The sequence below is a fragment of the Coturnix japonica genome, chromosome Z (genome assembly GCF_054131305.1).
Source record: "Coturnix japonica strain WE chromosome Z, WE-NBRP24, whole genome shotgun sequence".
Taxonomy (NCBI): domain Eukaryota; kingdom Metazoa; phylum Chordata; class Aves; order Galliformes; family Phasianidae; genus Coturnix; species Coturnix japonica.
Window position 1 is genome coordinate 2,901,714 of NC_140702.1, and position 21,828 is coordinate 2,923,541.

General features: G+C 45.8%; 1 protein-coding gene across 1 annotated transcript; it reads left to right on the forward strand.

Annotated features, from left to right (window-relative positions):
- Positions 1–7,390: 7,390 nt before the first annotated feature.
- On the forward strand, positions 7,391–9,408 carry LOC146753485 (rho GTPase-activating protein 32-like). The gene is made up of 5 exons (XM_085529373.1): positions 7,391–7,483; positions 7,790–7,871; positions 8,117–8,243; positions 8,441–8,586; positions 8,906–9,408. The coding sequence occupies exons 1-5, from the start codon at positions 7,391–7,393 to the stop codon at positions 9,313–9,315; spliced, it is 858 nt and encodes a 285-aa protein (XP_085385499.1). The 3' UTR covers positions 9,316–9,408.
- The last annotated feature ends 12,420 nt before the right edge of the window (positions 9,409–21,828 follow it).

The following is a 21,828-nucleotide window of genomic DNA, read 5'->3' on the forward strand; positions in this document are numbered from 1 at the left end:
GTGGAGCAAGGGGAGACCCACTGGTCATTTGTTACCTCAAGAGCAGGATGGATTTTACATTCACTGTGAAAAACCTGGGCTAGTAGCATGGGCATGTTTCAGGCTGGACTCTTCTTTTGCTGCTTGGTTTCCTTTTGGCTACAGGGAGACAGCTGTCTAAAGGTGTGTTTTCAAACCCACTCTCCAAAACCATGTTTCATTGTTGCAGGTGGTTCAGTGTGCTCTGGCAGTGCAGATGCTGTAGTTTGCTGTAGAATCTGAATGGTTTCTGTTCCTAGGGAAGGACTGGGAGGAGGTAGTGAGAAGAGAATTCAATGCCTGAGGTGTATCTTAGTGAGAAATGTTGGCATGAGGTGCTGAAAGTCTTGAGCTGTCAAAGGCCAGTGATGCTCAGACTCCTTAACCTGCTGGAGCAGGGTGGAAGCAAGGAGTGGGCACTGCCGTCCCACAAGCGGCACTTGGTTCTGGTCTGCCAGGTCTGTGCTGGCCTGGATTTCTTCTGAGAAGTTTGTTGGAGCTGCTTGGAGTAGTGAAGGGTGGGGAAGAAGTGCTGCTCAAGAGCTAAAGCTCTGCTTGATCATTTTGGATGGATTTAACCATGGTATCTGAAGACATAGTTTCCATCAGAATGATCCCAGCATTGTGCAAGTGTCTCAGCTGAAGCCCCTGAGCAGATGTGTGAGAGCACCCTCCTACTCCAGCTGAGCCATAGGAAAGCTGACTGTGCCCAGTAATTACAGCTTCTGCAGATTGAATGTGCTTCCAAGTGTTTTCCTTAGTGATCAATCATGTCCCAGCACTGTGATATTCCATCTCTGGCACAATCTGGAGCATCTCTGCAATCCTTGGGTGCCCATTCCCACCAGCATTTCTTCCTTTCTCTCTTTAGAATCAGTGTGGTGCAGTTCCCTGTGTTTGTGAGCAGCAGCCAGCAGGCTGCAAGAGATCCAATGGCAGCTTTCAGCACACAGAGGGATGTGATGGGGACAGACTGTCCTTAGTGCCATGCAGAAGGGAGTTTTTACTGTCCTCTATCAAGAAGCATGAAAGAATAGAGTTTGAATGATACTTGTGAGCAGGTGCTGTGCTGTAGGGGATGTCAGGTAACCATTAATTTGGGGGTGCAGGAAGGAGCAGTGAAAGTGATGTATTAGTTTGTGTTTTGACTGTTGGAGTGCAGTTCCATTTTTGGGAGCAAAACTATGGGCTAAGATGGAAAACAGAAGGGAGAAGGCTGATACCTGGATAGTGGGCTGAGCTTTGGTGACTGCAGCCATCTGCAGTAGAAGTTAGAAGTTTTGCACAGTGGGGTTCAGAATGGGAGCTGATGATGAATGGGAGTTGCTCAAGGGACAGACTTCCACATACAAGTTCCAGTGCCTCAATGACTTTCTTGTAGCGAGGAGCCCAAAACTGAACATAAGACTTGAGGCGCAGCCTCCCCAGTGTTGAGTCCAAGGGGATGATTACCTCTCTGCTCCTGCTGGCCACACTATTTCTTATACAGGCCAGGATGCCGTTGGCCTTCTTGGCCACCTGGGCACACTGTTGGCTCATGTTCAGCTGAGCATCGACCAACAGCCCCAGGTCCATTTCCTCTGCACAGTCCTGCAGCCACTCAGCCCCAGGCCTATAGCGCTGCATGGGGTTATTGTGGCCAAAGTGCAGGACCTGGCATTTGGCCTCACTGAACCTCATCCCATTCACCTCAGCCCAGTGAGGTTGATCCAGCTTATCTAGATCCCCCTGAAGGGGCCTCCCTTCCCTCAGGCAGATTGACACCAGCTCCCAGACAAAAGACAAAAAGAGAAGAAAGCAGAAATGAAGAAGGCTTCTCTGAGAGCTGCCCCTGCACCTGCAGAGGTGAGTCCTTGTTATGGACAGACACAGCTCTTGTTGTCAGGGCCTCCATCTGTCAGACATGAATGAGACTGTAAAATCCTGAGGGAAGTGGCGTCCTGTTTCTGCACTTGCTTTGTTTCTTTGCAGTGTTTGAAATGTTACACAAAATGAAGGATAAATCTCTAAGCAGGTGGTCGGGATGCTGGCATGATGATGTTACTTATGTAATTAGTGCTATTATTTTGTAGTATGTTAGCAGTTTGCTAATAAACAAAAAGCAAGGGGGGGTTGGAGGGGTCGGTAACAGAGGAAGGGGTTCTGGTAACAGAGGATGCTGAGAAGGCGGAAATACTGTATGCTTTCTTTGCTTCTGTCTTTAGTGAAAAGGCATTCCCTGAGGAATCCCAGAACCTGGAGGTTAATGAGAGAGTCTGGGGAATGGGAGATTTCCCTTTAGTCAGGGAAGAGGTGGTCCGTGAGTGCCTAGGAAACATTAAGGTCCATAAATCCATGGGACCTGATGGGGTGCATCCACGGGTGCTGAGAGAGCTGGTGGAGGTCATTGCTGAGCCGCTCTCTGTAGTCATTCAGAGGCCTTGGAAACTGGGGAGGTGTCTGAAGACTGGAGGATGACCAGTGTCACTCCGGTCTTTAAAAAATGGCAAGAAGGAGGACCCAGGTAACTATAGGCCAGTCAGCCTCACCTCTGTCCCAGGGAATGTGATGGAACAGCTTGTGCTGGATGCCATCTCCAGAGAACTGGGAGTAAAGCAGGTTATCAGGAGTACTCAGCATGGGTTCACCAAGGGGAGGTCGTGCTTGACCAACCTGGTGGCCTTTTATGAAGATGTCACTGGCTGGGTGGATAGGGGGAGAGTGGCAGATGTAGTCTACCTTGATTTCAGAAAGGCTTTTGATATTGTCCCCCATGACATCCTTATAACAAAGCTGAGGAAGCATGGAATAGATGAGTGTACAGTGAATTGGGTCAAGAACTGTCTGACTGGCAGAGGGCAGAGGGTTGTCGTTGGCGGTGCTGAGAGGGGATTTGATCCAGGTTTATAAATACCTGAGGTGTGGGGGCCATAGTGGCACGGCTGGTCTCTTTTCAGTAGTGCGTGGGGACAGGACTAGGGGTAATGGGGTGAAACTTCTGCATAGGATGTTCCGCACGAATGTGTGCAAGAACCTCTTTACAGTGAGGGTGACAGAGCACTGGAACAGGCTGCCCAGGGAGGTGGTGGAGTCTCCTTCTCTGGAGATATTCAAGACACGCCTGGACACCTACCTGTGCGACGTGGTGTAGGGAACCTGCTTTGGCAGGGGGGTTGGACTCAATGATCTCTAGAGGTCCCTTCCAACCCCTACAATTCTGTGATTCTGTTGGAATGTGGTAATGCAAGAAAGAATATTCTGAACAGTAGCTGTGGAGCGAGATAAATGGCATGAGAAAGCAAAGCTGAGAAGTAAGGAAGGCTCCAGAAGAGAAAACAAAGTCCAATATGGCATATTTAGAGACAGGTGAAGAACCCTTGAGCGCACTGAGGAGTACTAGGGTGCTCTGGAATGTCTCTTGGGCTCCCTACAGCACACAAACTTGCTCTGGGGCATGTCTGGATGTCTGTAGAGCTAATTGCGGGGCCCTGAGAATCCTCTGGGGCACATTAGGGGGCACTGGCTTCCATGTGAGTGTTCCCAGGTTCCCAGAAGTCAACAGGGAAGCCTTTGGAGACCCCTTGGGAAGACTCAGTGGGGCCCTAGAGTGATGTAGCAGCTTGTGTTCGTTGCATCTGCTTGGCAGGGAAGCGATTTCCGTGCTGGGAGCTGATTGACTGGGAGGTGATTCCCTTGGTTTAATTAATTTAATTACCTGGATTATAATTAAATAACACTGTTCAGCATTCAATCAAGATTATATTTTTCCAAAGTACTTCAGTCATGCATCTGTAGCAGCTTTGCTAAAATATATCGAGTTTATTCAAAATTCCAGTGATGCTCCTAAAGCACTTGAAGTGCATTTGAGGTGGGGAGTGACAAAACATCTCTGAGAGAATCATCATCAAATCAGAACATTGGAACGGTAACTAATAGCAGAGATTCTGATAAGAATATTTAAATTTTCAAATTACCTTTTTCTAAAGTTGTATTTCACCAAGTTTCATCAATGTGCACACTGAAGAGCTGACTTGCTATGTTTCTTTTTATAAAAAATCATGTGTTACAATTGAGAAAAGAAGGTATAGCATGTAACATCCTCCAAGTAAAGTGCAAAACCATTTCTTCACAGTTCCAATTAATGTCTTAGGTTTTGTTCAGACTCACTAAATGATGTATTTCAGGGTACATTACATGGGAGTATAAGAAGATTATTCAGAACAGGAGCTGCAGAGCAAGATGAACGGCATGAGAAGGTAAGGCCGGGAACCAAGGACACAGCTTTTGTGTCACTCAACCACCTGTGGCAGAGGTCAGGATTTCAGCAGGGATTTCTGCAGACGTTCCTTGAACACCCCCAGGGTGGGTGACTCCACCACCTCCCTGGGCAGTCCATTCCAGTGCCTGGCCACCCTTTCTGAGAAGTAATATTTCCTAATGTCCAGCCTGAACCTCTCCTGCCGCAGCTTGGAACCATTCCCTCTAGTTCTATCAGTAATGACATGAGAGAAGAGGCCGACCCCCAGCTCACTGCAACCTCCCTTCAGGAAGTTATAGAGAGCAATGAGGTTTCCCCTGAGCCATCTTTTCTCCAGGCTGGACATTCCCATCTCCTGCAGCCTCTCCTCATATGGCCCCATTGTGCTCCAGACCCCTCACCAGCTTTGTTGCCCTTCTTTGAACACGTTCCAATGCCTCAGTGTCTTTTTTGCAGTGAGGGGCACAAACTGGAGACAGAATTAGAGTTGTGGCCTCACCAGTGCTGAGTACAGAGGGACAGTCACCTCTCTGCTCCTGCTGGCGTCACTGTTTCTGATGCAAAATGTATGTAAGTGTCACATGTGTGACATCCTTTTTGATGGAGTTCTGTGACTGGAGTTCAATGGATTTGAGAGCTGACTTGAAGCCTGTGGGCATCACCCAGGAGTTGGGGTGAGAGGATGAGGCGTAGGAACAGGAACCTCTTTGGTCGTTATTAACTCCCAACTTTTTGGTCAGGAATCTCTGTGTGTTTCTTTATCACGTAAAGAACAGAGTCATTGTGCAGCTTGTGAATGAATTGATTCACGCCTGCTGATTGGTGCTGTTCTCTACAGGGAGCTGCAATGGAAATGGACACTTGTGGTCCACTGTCCAGCCCCCTCCCGTGTTGGATTTTCTGGGCTTTGAGACACGTCTTCCAGATGCACTTTGTGTTATTTCTGATGTGTGACCTGTTGAGCTCCAGCCCCAAATGAGGATTCAAATACTACCACAGCAGTCCATTGGGACTGTAGTATTTCTTGCTAAACAGAATTCGTGTGCACCCTTGTCTTTCGTCTGCACAAAGGATCTTGTAATCATCTCTGTCTGTGTTTCTTTTAGACCCAGAGATGGAGCAGAGAGGAACACAGACTTGGGTGAATCTTCATTCAGGAGCAGGGACACGTCATGCTCATCTGAGGTGTCTGGATGACAACAAGATCAGAGAGGTAAGTTTCATAGGGTCGCGTGCCCATTTTATTTTATTTTTCATTCATGATGCATAGAGGCGTTCCCCAGACAAAGTGAGCATTTCTCAACTGGACTTTCTAGAAATGAGCTAGGCAGTGAAAATGGGTTTGAAGCATCCCTAAGAGCCCCGCAAGAGAATGCTGAGAGTTAATCTGGCACCCTCCTTTGGAAACGTCCGTTGTCTGTCAGCTCTTCAGCTGTGCCCTAACACCTCCCATTGCGCTGCCACACCAGGATAGAATTCCAAGCCCACACTGAGTCCTGGAATGTTGTGGTGCCGTGTTGGAATCAGATGTGACCACGTGGTCTTGGCTCCCCGCCTTGTGGGGGGTCATGGTGGACCAGGCTGTTGGCCGTTGGTGATGTCATAAGCGTCTGGAATGAGGGGAGGAGCGGTGCGTTCTGTGTTCCTTTGTGGGTGAGCTAGTGGTCGGAGTGGTTGGTTGTCTTGTTGGTCTTGTGCCTTTTGTGCCATTAGTGCTGTTAGTTAGTGTTGTTAGTTAGTGTTGTTAGTTAGTGTTGTTAGTGTTGTTAGTTAGTGTTGTTAGTTAGTGTTGTTAGTGTTGTTAGTTAGTGTTGGTAGTTAGTGCCTTTAGTTAGTACCTTTAGTTAGTTACTTTAGTTAGTGCCTTTAGTTATTGCCTTTAGTGCTTTTTCTTCTCACCGTCGTGTGCAGCAGCTTGTAGGTAAGTTGAGCTGGCGTGGGATGGATGGGTGCGCAGTGAGGTGTTGAGAACTGCTGGCTGTTTGAGCTCACAGCACCATATTGCTTACTCTTGACCATCAGACTTAATTGTCCCCTGGTACACACGTTCCAAAGGGGGTATCAGTAAAGTTGGCACCTGTCCCGTGCTTCTTCCATTGTCTTTGCTCAGTAGTGGAAGCATTGTAAAGTTGCTGGGTGGACAGGCATCACGTAGCCTGAGACTCAGCATGTCTTGCAGCAAGTGGATGGGACGGTTGTGCTGTGTGTGTTATTCCATGGCTGTCTTAGCCCTGCTCACTGACATGCTCTTTCTCTCTCCTCTCCTCGCCCTCCGCCCACTGCCTCGGTGCAGCTTTTGCTCTCATATCATCTGAGCAAAGCGACAAGGAACTGCTGCAGAGAGCTTGAGGTGATCTCACTGCCAGGTACGTGCCATGTTTTGTCCCCCCGCATGGTTTTGCCGCAGGGTATGCGAGGGTAGCTCTGAAGAAGTCTGTCCATACTGTGCTGTGTGAATAGAGAAAACAGAAGTGTGTTTCTGCTCTGTTCCAGCTGTTCACACTTGCTGTGATGGGTGCTGCGTGCAGTGGGATCAGCCGTGAGCCTGAGGTGGCGGCGACGGAGGTACAGTATGAAGCTCTGTCTGGTATTTGTTCCCTATGTTGAGCCATTAGAAGGAGCTGCAGATGTACTCTCCTGCAGGAAAGAATAAGCCAAAAAGGGCCTGGCCACCTGTCTGCGCCAGTGCCATTGCTGATTAGTCTGGGTAGAGAGAGATGCATCTTTGCATGGCCTGGCAATGCACGCCAGAAAGGGAAATAACTGTGATGAGACGTGCAGCTCCTTCTGAAGTGCTCCTGATAAGGACGGAGCGCATTTGCTGCAGCTTTCTCTGCAGATGTGCTCCTCACCTTGAAATCCTCCTGGTTTGTCCTCATCTCCTGACCACGGCCTGTGCTCTGTTTTGCAGGCTGATAACATGCGGAAGCCGCAGCTGGTGCGTGCTATGTCATCTGTTAACGTACCAGCGATTGCGGCAGCCCATGTTATTAGGAGCCACGTCGCCCAGGGGCCGGATGAGCTCTCCCTGGAGGTAAGCAGTTCCAGGTGTTCCTTGTTGTTGTGCACGGGAGATTAGTATAGGGTGTGAACGCCACAGGAATAGTCTCAGAGACCTTTAGAATATCTCGTGAGATGAAGCTTCGAAGGTTCTGTTGCAGCTTAGACTTGTTCTGGGTTGGGAGGAGTTTGCTGTATAGGGTGTTAACACCTCAGGAATACTCTCAGGTATTTTGTGTCGTAGAAAAAGGCAGTCGTTTGAGCTGTGCTGAAGCTGGGATTGACGTTTCAATCTCTTGCAGGTTGGAGATCTAGTGTGCATCCTTGATATGCCACCAAAGGAGATGAGCCCCTGGTGGAGAGGCAAGCGTGGCTTTGAGGTAGGCACACGTTTTTGACTAGAGAGCACAAATTCAGTAGAGTCGAGAATCTCAGGTTTGAGCTGCTCTGCCTGCCCTGTGTGAGTGTCAGAGGACCTTCCCTTTGGCTCTGGGCTCGCGCTAATGCCCACCTGTCTTTTTGTTCTTATTACAGGTTGGTTTTTTCCCTGGTGACTGCGTGGAGCTCATCAGGGGAAAACTTCCCGATTCCATCCTCAATTCCTTGCCAGAGCCAGGTACATATGTTACATTTGACAACACGGGTTAGTAAAATGGGGTCAGAACGTGGCTTTCAGGGGTTTCGTTAATGCCCAAGTTGAGAAAGCTTAGCAAGAGGACTGCATTAAGCTACTTAGGCACCTCCAGGGATGGGGAAAATTCGTTCTTGCGTGTCCTTGTTGGGAACGTTCTTCCCATGCGCTCAGCCTCGTCCAACCAAGCCAGGCCTGAAATGAACTGGTTTCTTTGTTTTGTTGTGCAGTGCCAAAGAAACAGGGCAAGCTCATCACTTGCCTTCGTTCTCTGGTGAAGGCCCGGCCCAGGAGAGAGAAGCAGCCGGAGCCTCCGACACTCTCCGGATCCATGTCGTTGCTTGACATCGTTGAGAGGTATTTAGCCAACAGGACTTGAGGGCTGAGCTGTAGGAATGGAGACATCCTCTGCTGTTTGAAACAGAGCGCATTTCTAAGCTGTGTTTCAGCAGAAAGCAGGCAATGCCGGGAGCAGGCAATTATAGGCAAGGGCTCGGTGCAGCTCTTCCCTCACCCTGCACCACGACTGACAGCATTCTCTGTTTTCTCTCCAGACTGAGTTCTCCCAGTAAGAGGGCAGAGTCAGCAGCTGGCAGTTGGCGTTCCTGCTTCTGCCTGGGCAAACCATCCCCTGTGGCCAAACGCCAACTGCAGAGCAGTGCCAGGGAGCCCTCTGAAGCTGAAGTCTTGGTCCTGGCAGGTAAGCGTGCAAATCCAGCTTTCAAAACACTGCTTGTCAGCAACACAGGTAGAATTCATGCTTTCAGTGGGCTTGTACTTCCTTCTGGCGTTCAAGCCCATGCCTGACATCTTTGGTTGACCCCAGTCTTTCCCAAATGAGTCTCTTGTCAACACAAGAGCTGGACCTGCACGAGGATCACTTTCCAGACAGTGACACTGTTGCTCGAAGCCTATTTGCTTCTGCCCACCACCACTACATAGCTAAATGGCAAGAACCTCCTTCATGATTCATCTTGCGAACGTTCAACACTAACCGCTGTGCATCTACTCCTTCCTAGGTGACCCAAGCCCTTGTGTATCCCCAAGACGCAAGGCATGTTTTGATGATGAATCTTCCATCAATGAAGAGTTGATACTAAGCACAGGATGCTGCAGTTCGGATGAAAGCCTTCCATATAACATCAGCTTTCAAGAGAAGAATGTCATCATTGTTGAAGCCCTCATCCATCCCATCCCTACTGAAGCTGCTGACCTGAGCCTGCCAGACACCTCAGCCACCAGCCTGGACTCAATGCCTCTGCAGTGCAGCCCAGCCGAAGTGCAGCCCGAGTGCCCTGACAGCAGCACCACCATGCAGGCTCAGGTCAGCGTCACCGAGGAAAAGCCAAACATCTTGGAGGGGGAGGTAGAATCAGGCCAAGAGTCCCAGGCTCCAGGCAACAGCACGACTTCTGAGCCACTCTCGTGAGACAACAGAGGATGAGTCCCACCGTTCCTCCAGACCTCACACACCCTCCTTTCTCCTTTTGAATAAAGGCATGCTTGTGCTCAATCTGCGCCTTGACTGCATTTTGAGTTTTCATTCGCAGAGATTGGATGAGTGCAAGAAACATCAAGGCAGCTCAGCTTACAACGCTCTGTCTGTGGTGTGCATGCGGCTGAGATCTGGGTGTGTTCCCATTTTGCCTGACTTTGGGATGCCTGCAGCGAGAGCTCTGCTACCATTGTGTATGGCAGCAAATAATCTCTAGCATCCCGGATGCTGCTCATGAAAACCCCAAGCTTCCCAGCTGTGGCTCTGTGATGCTTTTCAGGGCCTTTTGATGCTCTTGGACGCCGTGGCTGCTCCCTAACACCTCTGTCCTCCCACCGTGTCCATTCCTGGCTCCCACCTGTGAGCTGTCCCTGCAGATCATCTCCAGCCCTGCCATCATCGCGCTGCAGCAGGAGGAGCTCACCCTGACCAACATCAGGCAGTGCTGCCTGCCTCTCTCACTCTCTAGACTAAGTGTAACTACGCTGTCGTGGAGACAAATGCTTTCTGTCACATCCTCCATCCCTGCAGACATTTACCTGTAGGCAGCTCTTGCAGAAGAAGATTCAAGCAGCAGAACCTTTTGCTCAGCTACAGCACACGAATGCTACAAAAACAGAAACAACCCGCAAGCTCTGGGTATGTCCGTCTTGCACAGGCATGAACTGACTGCATTTGATGGTACCCCCCATCCTTGATTTCCTTCCCTGCTCCTTGTCTGATGGCACTGCTGAGCCAGGAACAAGCTGCCCAGTGTGGCAGAGCATGGTGCAGAGCTGTGCTGGGACCTCCTCCCCTTCCTCTGCTGCAGATCAGTGCCCCACACGTGCCATCGGGATGCTCTGGCACGGGATGTGCCTCCAACCCAAAGCTCCTTCCCACCTCCCAAGGAAAAGCAAAGCAACCCAAGCATCTCCAGCAAAGCTGCCCAGCAGGGAATGCAAACAGCTTCTGGCTGCTCCCCTGCACTCCGGTCCTAAGTAAGAGACCCCACGAGGACTGGCTGGGAAATCAGTGCATAACACACGTGAGTGTGCACAGCATTGCGCAAAGCAGTGGGGTTCCATGAGTTTGTGTGTGTGTGTGTGTATTTGTGCGCGGATGGTGTTGCACACACATTTGTGTCCATGAGTGTACAACATTGTACTTCTAACATGCACAGTGAGTACATCTGTCCTGCCATGCCGTCTCTGCTTCTTTTTGATGCAGTCATCATTACACCCACGCGTTGTGCCTGTTTGCTTGTAGAAGGAAGAATGTTAGGTGCAGTTCTCACCGAGAACGTCTGCAAGGATTTCTGTGTAAGCTGAATCTGAACTACCAGAAGGAGTGCTGCAAGGAAGGGCCCTGCCACTGCCAGTAAGTTCCTTCTCAGCTCTCCTGGACGGACCCCACTGTGGAGGTAAGTGTAAACAAGGGCAGTTCAGAATCATCTTTTGCCAGCTTGATGTGCTGTATTTTGAGCTTGTGAAGCCTGCTCTGTCTTTCTGTGGTGTTTCCTTCTGTTCTAAAGGAGAAGGGCAGCATGGTGACTTTTCTCCTGCGGCGTGCAGCTGCGCTCCTTGGCACAGAGCTTTGCTTCCAAGCGGCAGACTATTTTGCAGACATGGGATGTTAGGAGACAGAGATGTCCAGACTGTATCTGTTGTGCAGCTCCAGCGGCAGCCAAGCACTGCCATGCAGGGTGCACCCTTCATGGTTGCTCTCTACCTCCTCTCCTTTGATCCTGCTGCCATGAAGTGATGCCAGAGAAGGGCTCAGCTGGTTATTAAGAATCTACTTTTCAGCTTTGTTTCTCCAGTCACTGCCTTTCCTGCTAAGCATTCTCTTCATGAAATGATGCAAATAAAACTCTTCAGCCATCTCCTTACTGGCCTCTGTGTGGTAGTCTTAAGACAGCATATTCACTGGCTGTGCCTGCAGCCTTAAACTAAAGGCATCAATCCCACCCCAGTCTAAGAGAACTAACATTTTAAAGTAGATACTAAATATATACAAATTTTACTTACAAAAGCAAGACATTTAAAGGATTTGCCATAGATACACAAGCTCTGCATCACTGATCCATGCTGACCTACTTCAGAGCTTCACTTGTTGAGCAAAGCTCTGTGCTGAGATCTGTCAGATATCCCTGAAGCACAAGTGTTTGAGTCCAGTGTGTGCAAAAAGGCAGCAAAATGTACAGGGAGGTTGTTATTTGCATACAGGAGGTTTTCAAATGCTCAAGGAAAAAAGGTTTTGACACAGGGATTTGCTTGTTCACCTACAGGGTGAACTCAGTGTCCCCTTTCCAATGAAAGAAGACAGGATACCGAAATGGCCAACAAACAGCATAAAAGTGAAGAAGGAGATGCCGTGTAGAGTCACAGAATCATAGAATGGTTTGAGTTGGAAGGGACTTTAAAGGTCCCCTGGAATAAACAGGGACATCTATAGCTAGATCAAGTTGCTCAGACCCATACAGCCTGACCTTGAGTGCCTCCAACGTCTCCACCACCTCTCCAGGCAACTTGTGCCTGTACCTCACCGCCCTTAGTGTAAGAAATTTCTTCTTTATATCCAATCAAAATCTCCCCTCTTTTGGTCTGAGCTATTCATGATGAGATTTGTTAGCACCTTCCTGCAATAATCAGTGTCATATGTCAAAGTAGAATTAAAACATATGCAGCTACTTATACAAGTGTTGGCTCCTAGAAGCATGCAGATCAGGGTGATAATGACAGTTTGTTAAAGCCAAAACTTGGGATCTAATGACTGTTTGAAAGATGTGTTCATACCACAGACCTGCTCTCAGTTCTCTGTGGTAGATGCCTTATCCACTCCAATTACACACAACTTCTGCTCTACTATTAATTGAATGAAGGCTTTTCTAAAGCAGAAAATAATTAAAATACATGACCAATATACATGTAAAGATATTCCTAAAATGCATATTATACGATGAAGATGTCAGTTATGGATTTGTTTAGGCAGGCAGGCAAGAGATGATCATTGTGAAGAAGGGGTTTCACTAACGATGTCCTTCATGAACTGCTTTTGAAATTACTAGGAACAGACTTCAGGTCATGGTAAGAATCCTGAACCACATTCTTGCTGACAGAAGACAAAATGAATCTAAAACCCAAGGGCTGGAGAATGGCACTGCTCCTTTCAAATCAGCCTGAGCAGGCATGGAGTTGGATGACCTAAAAGCAGGGTTATTTTGGCAATTGATATGTTCCCAGTGTAGCAGATCTTTCGTCAGACTCATCTCTCCCCACATTCCAGCAAGTTCCTTATTGCAGATAACACCAGATGAGGGTCAACAGCTTTTGTACCAGTCAACAATGGTTTAAAGGAAGATAAGTGGTTCTCATATCCTCTCCTATTCTCTGAGACCACTAAAATAGAAAGCTTCCAACACCTGCTGCAAGCATATTAAGAATCAGATGAAAAATTGATGCCTACGCAGCCTCAGAGCTAACTCTACCCTTCAGCCACTGTCAATTAATAAGAAAGAGGAATGCCTGAAGGAGGGAAATGGGCCAAAGTATCTGTCCTGGAGACAGCCTTAGAGAGCATAATTTCTTGTAGGGGTTTGGGGATCTGTAGTGAAGCACAGAGAATTTCTCACTGGAAGAGCTATGAGGTGTGCCAAGGGGCAAAAAGTCCCATTGTGCCTTTCACACTGCAGGAGAAGCCGCCTTACTGAGCCACTGCTCATCACATACAGGAGCCCCTGGCTCCTGTCCTGTCACTAGCTGAGTCAGTTTGGCCAGATGTTATTCCTTGTCTCTGCCTCAGTTTCCCTTACTATGCAGCATGGAAACAGCTCTAAGCAGAGCTTGAAGTCAAAGCTTCCAAGCTGTCCCTCAGCCATATTAGCTTTTCCTTTGCAAGGAAAGAGAACAGCAATTCTCTATGGCCTCACCAGGGGCAGAGAAAAGCCCCATGCAGAACTGGATGATGAACAATGCAGGAGCAGCATGAAACCTGGCAGCTCTGTGAGCACCCAATTGAGCCACTGTAGAAATGAAAAGCTGATCATACTTTTTCCTTTCCTTCTGCTGGAACCTTGGATTTCTGGCTAACTGGTGTTATTACTTACTCTGGATGATTTATGGTGGCAGAAATGAAGCAAAGTGCCCTTTAAGGGTTACAATTGCTAGACTAGCAGAATAGAAGTATTATCTTGCGTAACTACCTGTTATCCCTCACTTATTGGCAGCAGCAATGCAAATAGATCCTTGCAATTATAATATACAGGGAAGCTCACCTTCTTCATGGGTTGCAATGGAGAACTGGCAGCAGGTTCTGGGCTTCCCTGTTTTGCGGCTGACAGTTGTCACACTGCATGTGTCCAAGGTTAATGGCAATGGAGAATTTATTTGGTTAACAGTTGACTACTTTGCTGTCTGCATGTGGGCTGAGCTGTCCATGTTTCTCTCTTCTCCTTCAAAATCCCCATGTGTGCATGGTAAAGGCAAGTGCCTTCGTTTCTATTCTGCATCAAAGAAACTCTTTCTGTTCTGGGAAAAATAAAGGTTTTTGTTTGTTTGTTTTGCTCTATCTACCTGCTTATTGGCATGAAACCTGCAATACAATCCATTTGAATCCTCCATCACTCTTCCAAACTTGGTTTAGATTCGCCATTAGAAAAAAAATAAGGATGAGAACTGTAAGTGGAGGAATTACATTCATATCCTAATGTACATAAAGGGGAATAAATGATGGGGAAGATGTCCCTTTTAGGAAAAGGAAATGTGATCCTGAGCACAACTGTATTGGAAAGCAAAGCCAAAGTCTTGTCTCAATTCACAAAGCCATGCTTCCTGAAATAGCTGTTTTCTACCCAGGTTTATCCAGGCAGATCATTAATCTGTCCCTAGAAATGATCCAAGAAGGATGCTGAAACACATGCATTGTGCTTGCTATTTCATATTCTTAAGATGATAGGCTAGGCATCACCTGATCACTGAATCAGAGAACCATAGTATCATTTCAGCTGGGAGGGACCCTTAAAGGCCATCTAATCCAACTTTCCTGCAATGGACAGGGGCACTTACAGCTACCTTAGGTGCTCAGAGCCCTGTACAGCCTGACTCTGAATGTGTCTGGGACAGGGATTCTACCACACCTCTGGGCAATCTATCATACTTTGTGTTCAGTCTGTGTCCAAATCTGTGTAACTCACTCGTCAAAACATCTGGTAATCTCATGATCAGAGCCCGTCCTTGTTAAACATCTGTTTTTCTTGGTCTTGTTTTCTAAAGAAAATACTTCATAATAACTGCTGATTAAATATAATCACTGCAGACATAGGGATTAGTAAGATTCGACTGTGACTCTTTCCATCATTAATTTTCCTCCACTGCTTACTACGGAGCAGATTGATAAGAAAGGTGTAATTTAGTTATGAATTTGTACTACATTTTACTTCTAATAATAATATACCCTTTTGTGAGCAGCTTGATAAAATTAATAAAGGCGTGGTTCTGGACATGTAAAGATTTTGCAGTACCTGGTGTTCTGAAATTTGCTCTAAAGCCTTTTGGGAACAGATCAGTGTACATGAAATTCCTGGCCATGGATGGCTGTCTCAGAGCAGAGGGGTCAGTATGCAAGTGGGTCTCTGCAGTGTTATTTTCTGTGTCCACAATAAAAGGCAACATTGACTCCTTAGAGCATCCACATACGTGCAGGTGGGAGAGAGTTATGAAACGAATTAAGGCTGATGAAGACCAAATGAATAATTCTGTGTTAAACAAGAGGATTTGGGAACAGAGAATTGAACTTTGCAAGCCCTTCTTTCTGAAGTTATCTTAGATTTGCACAAATGGATTTTCACATGTACAGTTAAACATTTTAACAATGTAAAATTTCTATTTCAAACTCTACCAAATCTAACACAAAGACTTCCAGGAGAACACTCTTTTAACACTTAGCTGGGATGGAAATGACTGAACATTGCATCATTCTAGACATGTATCATATTTAAAGAAAAAATCTAATTTTATTCAGGATTTGATTTTTAAAAGAATCATAAGGTGTCAAAAATGATATAATTATACATCAACACATTTTTCAAGCATGCTCTAGGAAAAACATCAATAGAATTATTATCATTTTCTATTGAACCCTAGTGGTTGGATGGTTTGCAAGAAAGCATATATTCAGGTAGGTACCTGGACAGACTGGATTGATGGGCCAAGGTTAACAGCATGAGTTTCAATAGGGCCAAGAGTCGGGTCCTGCATTTTGGTCACAACAACCCCAGGCAACCCTACAGGCTTGGGGAGGTGTGGCTGGAAAGCTGCCTGATGGAAAGGGACCTTGGTGTGCTGATGGACAGTCGGCTGAATATGAGCCAGCAGTGTGCCCAGGTGGCCAAGAGGGCCAATGGCATCCTGTCTTGTATCAGGAATGGTGTGGTGAGCAGGACTAGGGAAGTCATCCTGCCCCTGTACTCGGCATTGGTGAGGCCTCACCTCGAGAACTGTGTTCAGATTTGGGGAGCTGAGCACAGGAAAGACATGGAGTTACTGGAGCAGGTCCAGAGAAGGGCAACAAGGCTCATGGAAAACTTGGAGAATCAGCCCTATGAGGAAAGGCTGAGGGAGCTGGGGCTGTTTAGTCTGGGGACTAAACAGTTTTAGGACTTGGCTGTGAGTTTACCACTTGAAAAGCAAGAGTACCTTTCTCATCTTTAAAAATTATATATATATATATTTAAAAAAAAAAATAAAAAAAAAAAGGATTCAGTACTCCTGCTTAGTGATCAGCAAAGTAATGTCAGGGAGGATAAAACTTAATGTGTGTTTGGTCTACAGCACTCACTGTGTGTATACACACAACCTCTACCATCTAATTATAACCCATTAAATCAATTAAATTGCCTTCTCTTGGTATTTGTGAGTCGGGGAAGAAACCAATTAATCTACAAGGGAATCACTGAGCATATCAATCAGTCTCTGCTTGGGACACTTCCCTTGATGCAGAAGGCTGTCCTCTCCTACTTCAGACCTGCATCATGGCTTCCTTTTTACATTATTTCCTCAACTGCTGTGACTCCAGAAGGAGAAGTTTTCTCTGTTGACAGTTAAACCTTTTCTGTAGTTAAAGAGGAAAGAAAAATAAATAGAATAAACTCATTCAAGGACTGATAGACTTTAGAATGGAATAACCTTCCTTCTAGAAATATCTGGAGAGGTAATATCTCTCAAGAGGCAAAGGCTTTAAGTTGTGCCAGAAGAGGATCAGGTTGGAAATTAGGAAAAATAGTTTTTCTCTGAAAGAGTAGTAATGCATTGGAGCAGGCTGCCCAGGGTGGTGGTGGAGTCACTGTCCCTGGAGGTACTAAAGAATTGTGTAGATGTGGCACTGAGGGACTTGGTTTAGTAGATATGGTGGGGATTAGTTGATGGTTGGATTACATGATCTTAGAGGTCTTTCCCTGCCTTAATTATTCTATGATCATATGATTCTGTTGATTTTTCTCACTGACTATGGTGGGAGCTGAGGATAACTTTTCAGGGAATCACAGGATTAGTTCGATATGTGCCAAAAATATTTTTTAAAGGCTATTTGCCCCTTACTAGGGAGTCTGGTAGTTGGTGATGCTTAGATGCTATCTCCTAGAGATATCACTTGTCCCTCAACTGGTAGGTTTGATGGTACGATTTTTGGATGATCCTATGTGGAACTAGGAGCTGGACTCCTCCTTCCATCTTGGGCTATTCTATGATTCTATAGCTTCCTTCTTCAAGGCTTAGTACTGTTTTGACTCTTCTGTTTAGTTATATTTACTCTGAGGCCAAAAATAACTCCACTAGAAAAACATAAGTTTTACAAGTCTTTTGTTCCAGCCTGGCAGGGCCACTGCCATGCTCAAAGTAATGGTGCAGAGCCAGCCACATGGAGAGGAGGAAAATAAAAAGGGAAACCTTGCTCTTGGCAACACTGTAAAACCTACAAGGACAGGATTAGATCCGTGCTAAATAATTCAGGCCTGGATCCAGCTGTCTATCATTTGTGCTTCTTTAGCACAGTGGCTGGTCTTGGCTATTCTTGAGATGCTGCTTTGAGGAAGAATTGTGATTATGATTAAGGTTTATACTGTAAGCAAAGAAAAAACCTTCCATGATTTTTTTTTTTTTTTTGCTGCTTGCATTCAAGGCATTACCAGTCTTCTCATTAACTATTGTTACAGCCTTTTGCTTAGTTATGGAAGGTTTTCTTCTGTCACTGGTAATTCTCTTTTTATAGTAGATATCAGCGATGTTTGAGATTTGTGGGCTTCCTATTTTTTGTTTTCTAGAATACTGGACAGACGGGCAAAATGGCTACAGTAAGTTGTCCACATGACCTGCATATGGATAAACTGCTCTTCAGGGCAGACAAGGAAAGATCATGTTGTTTAAAGGAAAATAGGAAATTATATAAAATCAAACATGTTCAACAGTCATCCACTAAATATTCACATGCAGTTTGCACCAGTGAATTGTCCATTACATGAAGTGGTAGGGAGTGACATGTAAGAGTGCCATTCATGGGCTATTTTCTTTTTATAGCCTAAATCAGTAAGTTGATTGAGCTGGGCTAGATTGATTGAGTTTTATTTACAGTTATCCTTTCATGCTTAATACAGTAGTGCTCTACAGCTGAACATACTACAGCAGTTCTTTATGAGGCCATATATCTTCAGCTCAGCCTGCTGAATTCAGTGTCTCTATAATAGAAAAATGGTTCCTTAGCCTGTTGCAAAGTGGGGGCCTCAGCAAGGATTTGTGAGACACCACAAACAGTTTTTAGGCAATGAAGAAGAGAAATACACGTTTCCTCATTAGTTGATAGCTGTGCTCAAGGGCAGGCAGTGCAAGGGTCATTTACAGATGGGCCATTTACTTTCAACACCTTGAATAAATTGCCAGTTGCTGACTTGTTTCTTTGTGTAAATCTGTTGATGCACACACAAAAATGGATCAGAGCACGGGGTCTTATCTGGAGATGGGAAAACAATTGGATAAACAGAAAATTGTTATTTGCAAGTTTTGCAGATCTGTAAGTGGCTTTTCAAGAGATTGTACCACTTCTGCACATTGATTGTCTGACAGTTTCCCTATGATTTTACTTAAAAATGAAGCAATGAAAAGCTCTGTGCTCTGTGGGTGTGCATGGCTGGCTCTGCCCTTCTCATAGAGGAGAAAATCAACATTTTCACCCCTGGTTCCTACACTTAGATAAAATCCCCTCCACTTACCTGCAATTTTCCTATGTGTGGAAACAGCCTGACCTCAGATGGGGTGAAGCAGCTTCTATTTGTCCTTTCCCATTATTGAGGGAATAATCTGTATTCTTTTATCGTAAGAAGAAAGGAAATTTTGGATGAGGGAAGTACCTACAACATGTAGAGACTCTTAGGAAACAGAAAAATAAAAATAATAAAAAAATAAAAACAGTATCACAAAGAAAATCTTGAAAAGAGCCAAATAATAAGGGAAAATAGCTGACTGCTGCAGGTGCACTTTGAAGACCCACAACAGAGGAAGCTGAGGTCTCTCCTTCTTGTCCCTTCACTGTTTCTCAGTGTGCCTCATTGTGCCCAGGCGATGGCTTTTTTTATTATTTTACTTCTGTTATTACAGCAATTCACCTGCCAAAGAATTTAATTTGCTATGGAACTATATAGAATATCAGAGGAAAGACAGTGACAGTGCATGGACCCCCTTCTCTCTCCTCCTGGTATCTACATGTGCTGGAGAACTTTGCTTTTACCATAATAAGCCTTGAAAGTGTTTGCAGCCTCATGATCTTTCTGGCTCTGCACAAACCTGCCTTCTCCAAGAGATTTTACTTTGAGATGTTGATGGCAGCTTGTAGTTTCCCCTTTTGGGAACCCTACTTGTCCTGGGCATCCTGATGTCTGAGTGGAGTCAGTCCTTGCTCTACAGCATCTTTCAACACCAAATATGCTGACCCCACTGCCAAGAGAACATTTCCTTGTAAAAAGCAACACAAAGAATTGAAGTCAGGGGTCATATTTGATATGGTCAATAAATCCATCCCTGGCTGACTTTCTTTATTAAGTTTCAGACATTTTTAATGAAAGAGCTATAATCCCTGTAATAAATTTTCTCTTGGTTTTCTATGTATTCAGATCTTAGTCTATGAAGAAGTAAAAGTGAATACAACTGAATTTACCATTGAATTGTAATATTTATTTCTTTTTCTGGTAGTATGTAGCAAATCATCTGTGCCTTACTGACTTCCCTTACTGACTGTGTTGCAAAATATCCTAATGGAAATCTCTTTTATTTGTATTTCTTTCTCCTTTCCCCTGTTAAGGATTTCATGGCTGCTCTCAGGTCACCGTGGAGCCTTTTGTACTCCAGGCTGAACAGCCCCAGCTCTTTCAGCCTGTCCTCATAGGAGAGGTGTTCCAGCCCTTGAATCAGTTCTATGGCATGTATCAGTGACCTGTCCATGCTCCAACAGGTCCATGTCTCTCCTCTACTGAGGACTCTGCATCTGGATGCAGTACTCCAGATGAGGCCTCATCAGCACAGAGTAGAGGGGCAGGATCGCCTCCTTTGCCCTGCTGGCCGTGCTTCTTTTGATGCAGCCCAGGATATGGTTAACTTTCTGTGCTGTGAGAGCACACTGCTGGCTCATGTTCAGCTTCCCACCAACAGGAACCCCAGGTATTTTTCGCCAGGACTTTGCTCAATCCTTTCAGGCATTTCCCTTCCACTGAAAGCTTGATCCAGGATCTTGCCTTGTTCATGTGCACGGTGCTTTCTCACTTCATTGTGTGCACGGTGATTTCCCAAATAAGTCCAGATTTGCAGCATTTCCTTTCCAAAAAGAACTGAAGGTGGGGAATAAAGTGGGGAGGAGAGAGATAGATTCCAGCTGTATCTGCTGATCCATCTTTGCCTCATAGCAGGAAATAATCAAACACCTGTCTTAGTTCCTGGTGCTGTTCAAAGAGGAGCTCCTCATGAAAGATGAATTTCTTCCTCAAGTTCTATTGATCACAGTACCGGTCTGTTTATCAGTGTTCTGTTTTGGACCCCTCACTGTAAGAAAGATATTGAGGCCCTAAATCTTGTCCAGTGAAAGGCAACAAAGCAGTGAAGGATCTGGAGCAAAATTAAGCTGGGCAGTTCTTTTTTTTTTTTTTTTTGAGAACCAAAGCAATAATATTTTTATTTTATTTCTTTATTTATTGCTTACATCCCACTGAATGCAGCAAGAATATTCAGAAATATAAGTGTGAGGTGCCACTTCTCTCTTGCTGGTGCAAAAGCTGATCAAACCTCTGCACATCAGGAGCAAAAAGAGACAGATTGTGCAGAGCACTCCATAGCTGGGACTGCAGGAGGGCTCAGCCTGCTGTGCATAGCAAAGTTTCTCTTGTGTCCCTTGTCTCACTGCAGCTTTAAGGAATTCCCGAGGGGAGCTGCCTTAATAGCAAGTTGTACCACTTTTAAAGCTACATTTGTATCGCTCACACAGCAAGAGCTCTTGTCACATGGAAGCCATCGAATGAAAACACTGACATGGCAAGAGAATAAGGCGAGATAATGAGAAATTAAGAGCATGAAAAGTAAATGCTCTAGAAAAGCTGACACTTCATAACACTTCAAGTGAACACTTGCCTGAATTTCAAAGTCGACCGATAAAAAATTATTTGCTTTTCTTATGTAACAGAAATAGATAAAGAATTCTGTTTGGATAGGAAAAGATTCCACTAGGCTGCAATTTACGTATGGATGCTCAATATTTAAGGAAATTGATTCTTTTACTTTGTAAAAGTGCTGTGCGTCACAGGGCAACCATGGGTCCTGTGATCCATCCTGCCCAGCCCCACAGCACGGGGCTCAGCTGTGACCCAGGAGCAGCCACCATCCTGTCCATGGCAGGGTGACCCTGCGCATGCCATCGTGCCCTCCACCAGGCCATGGAAACTGCATTTTCTTCTTCCCCCCCCCATCCCCAGAATGATAAAAGACAGACTCCATCAAGTCAATAGAGATGCTCCTGTTTCAAGGTGTGCAGAAATTCCCACCCTGCAGTGGTTTGAACAAGGACTGGTGACACGAAACAAACGGGGCTGCAGAAAGCAGAAAGAAATTGGTCTGTGCTTTATGGGGCACATCCTGGAGCTCCTCTGAGATCCGAGTTCAGCACCAATGGGATCATGCAGAGAAATCCTTAAGTCCGAGTTCAAAAGTCGTTTCTTCAGTGACCAAAGGGAAGTGAGAGCGCATAAGGAGAGAAGACCACTCCCAGGGCTCAACGCAGCCATTCCCCTGCAGCATTTGAAGCACGGACTCAGATGTGAATGATCCAAATCCTTTATTACAAGTTCTCACATCCATTATAAACCTTCACAAGTTTTTTTTTTTCTAACATATCCAATCAGAGCCGTGAGTCCCTTCTTCTCCTTCCAGAGGTGTCCTTGGT

Excerpts from the sequence above, each read along its gene's own strand:
- LOC146753485 (XM_085529373.1), top strand. The coding sequence starts at position 7,391 with ATGAAGCTTCGAAGGTTCTGTTGCAGCTTAGACTTGTTCTGGGTTGGG. Across the intron at positions 7,484-7,789 it reads CACCTCAGGAATACTCTCAG|GTTGGTTTTTTCCCTGGTGA; the intron begins GTATTTTGTGTC and ends TTCTTATTACAG. Across the intron at positions 7,872-8,116 it reads CAATTCCTTGCCAGAGCCAG|TGCCAAAGAAACAGGGCAAG; the intron begins GTACATATGTTA and ends TTTGTTGTGCAG.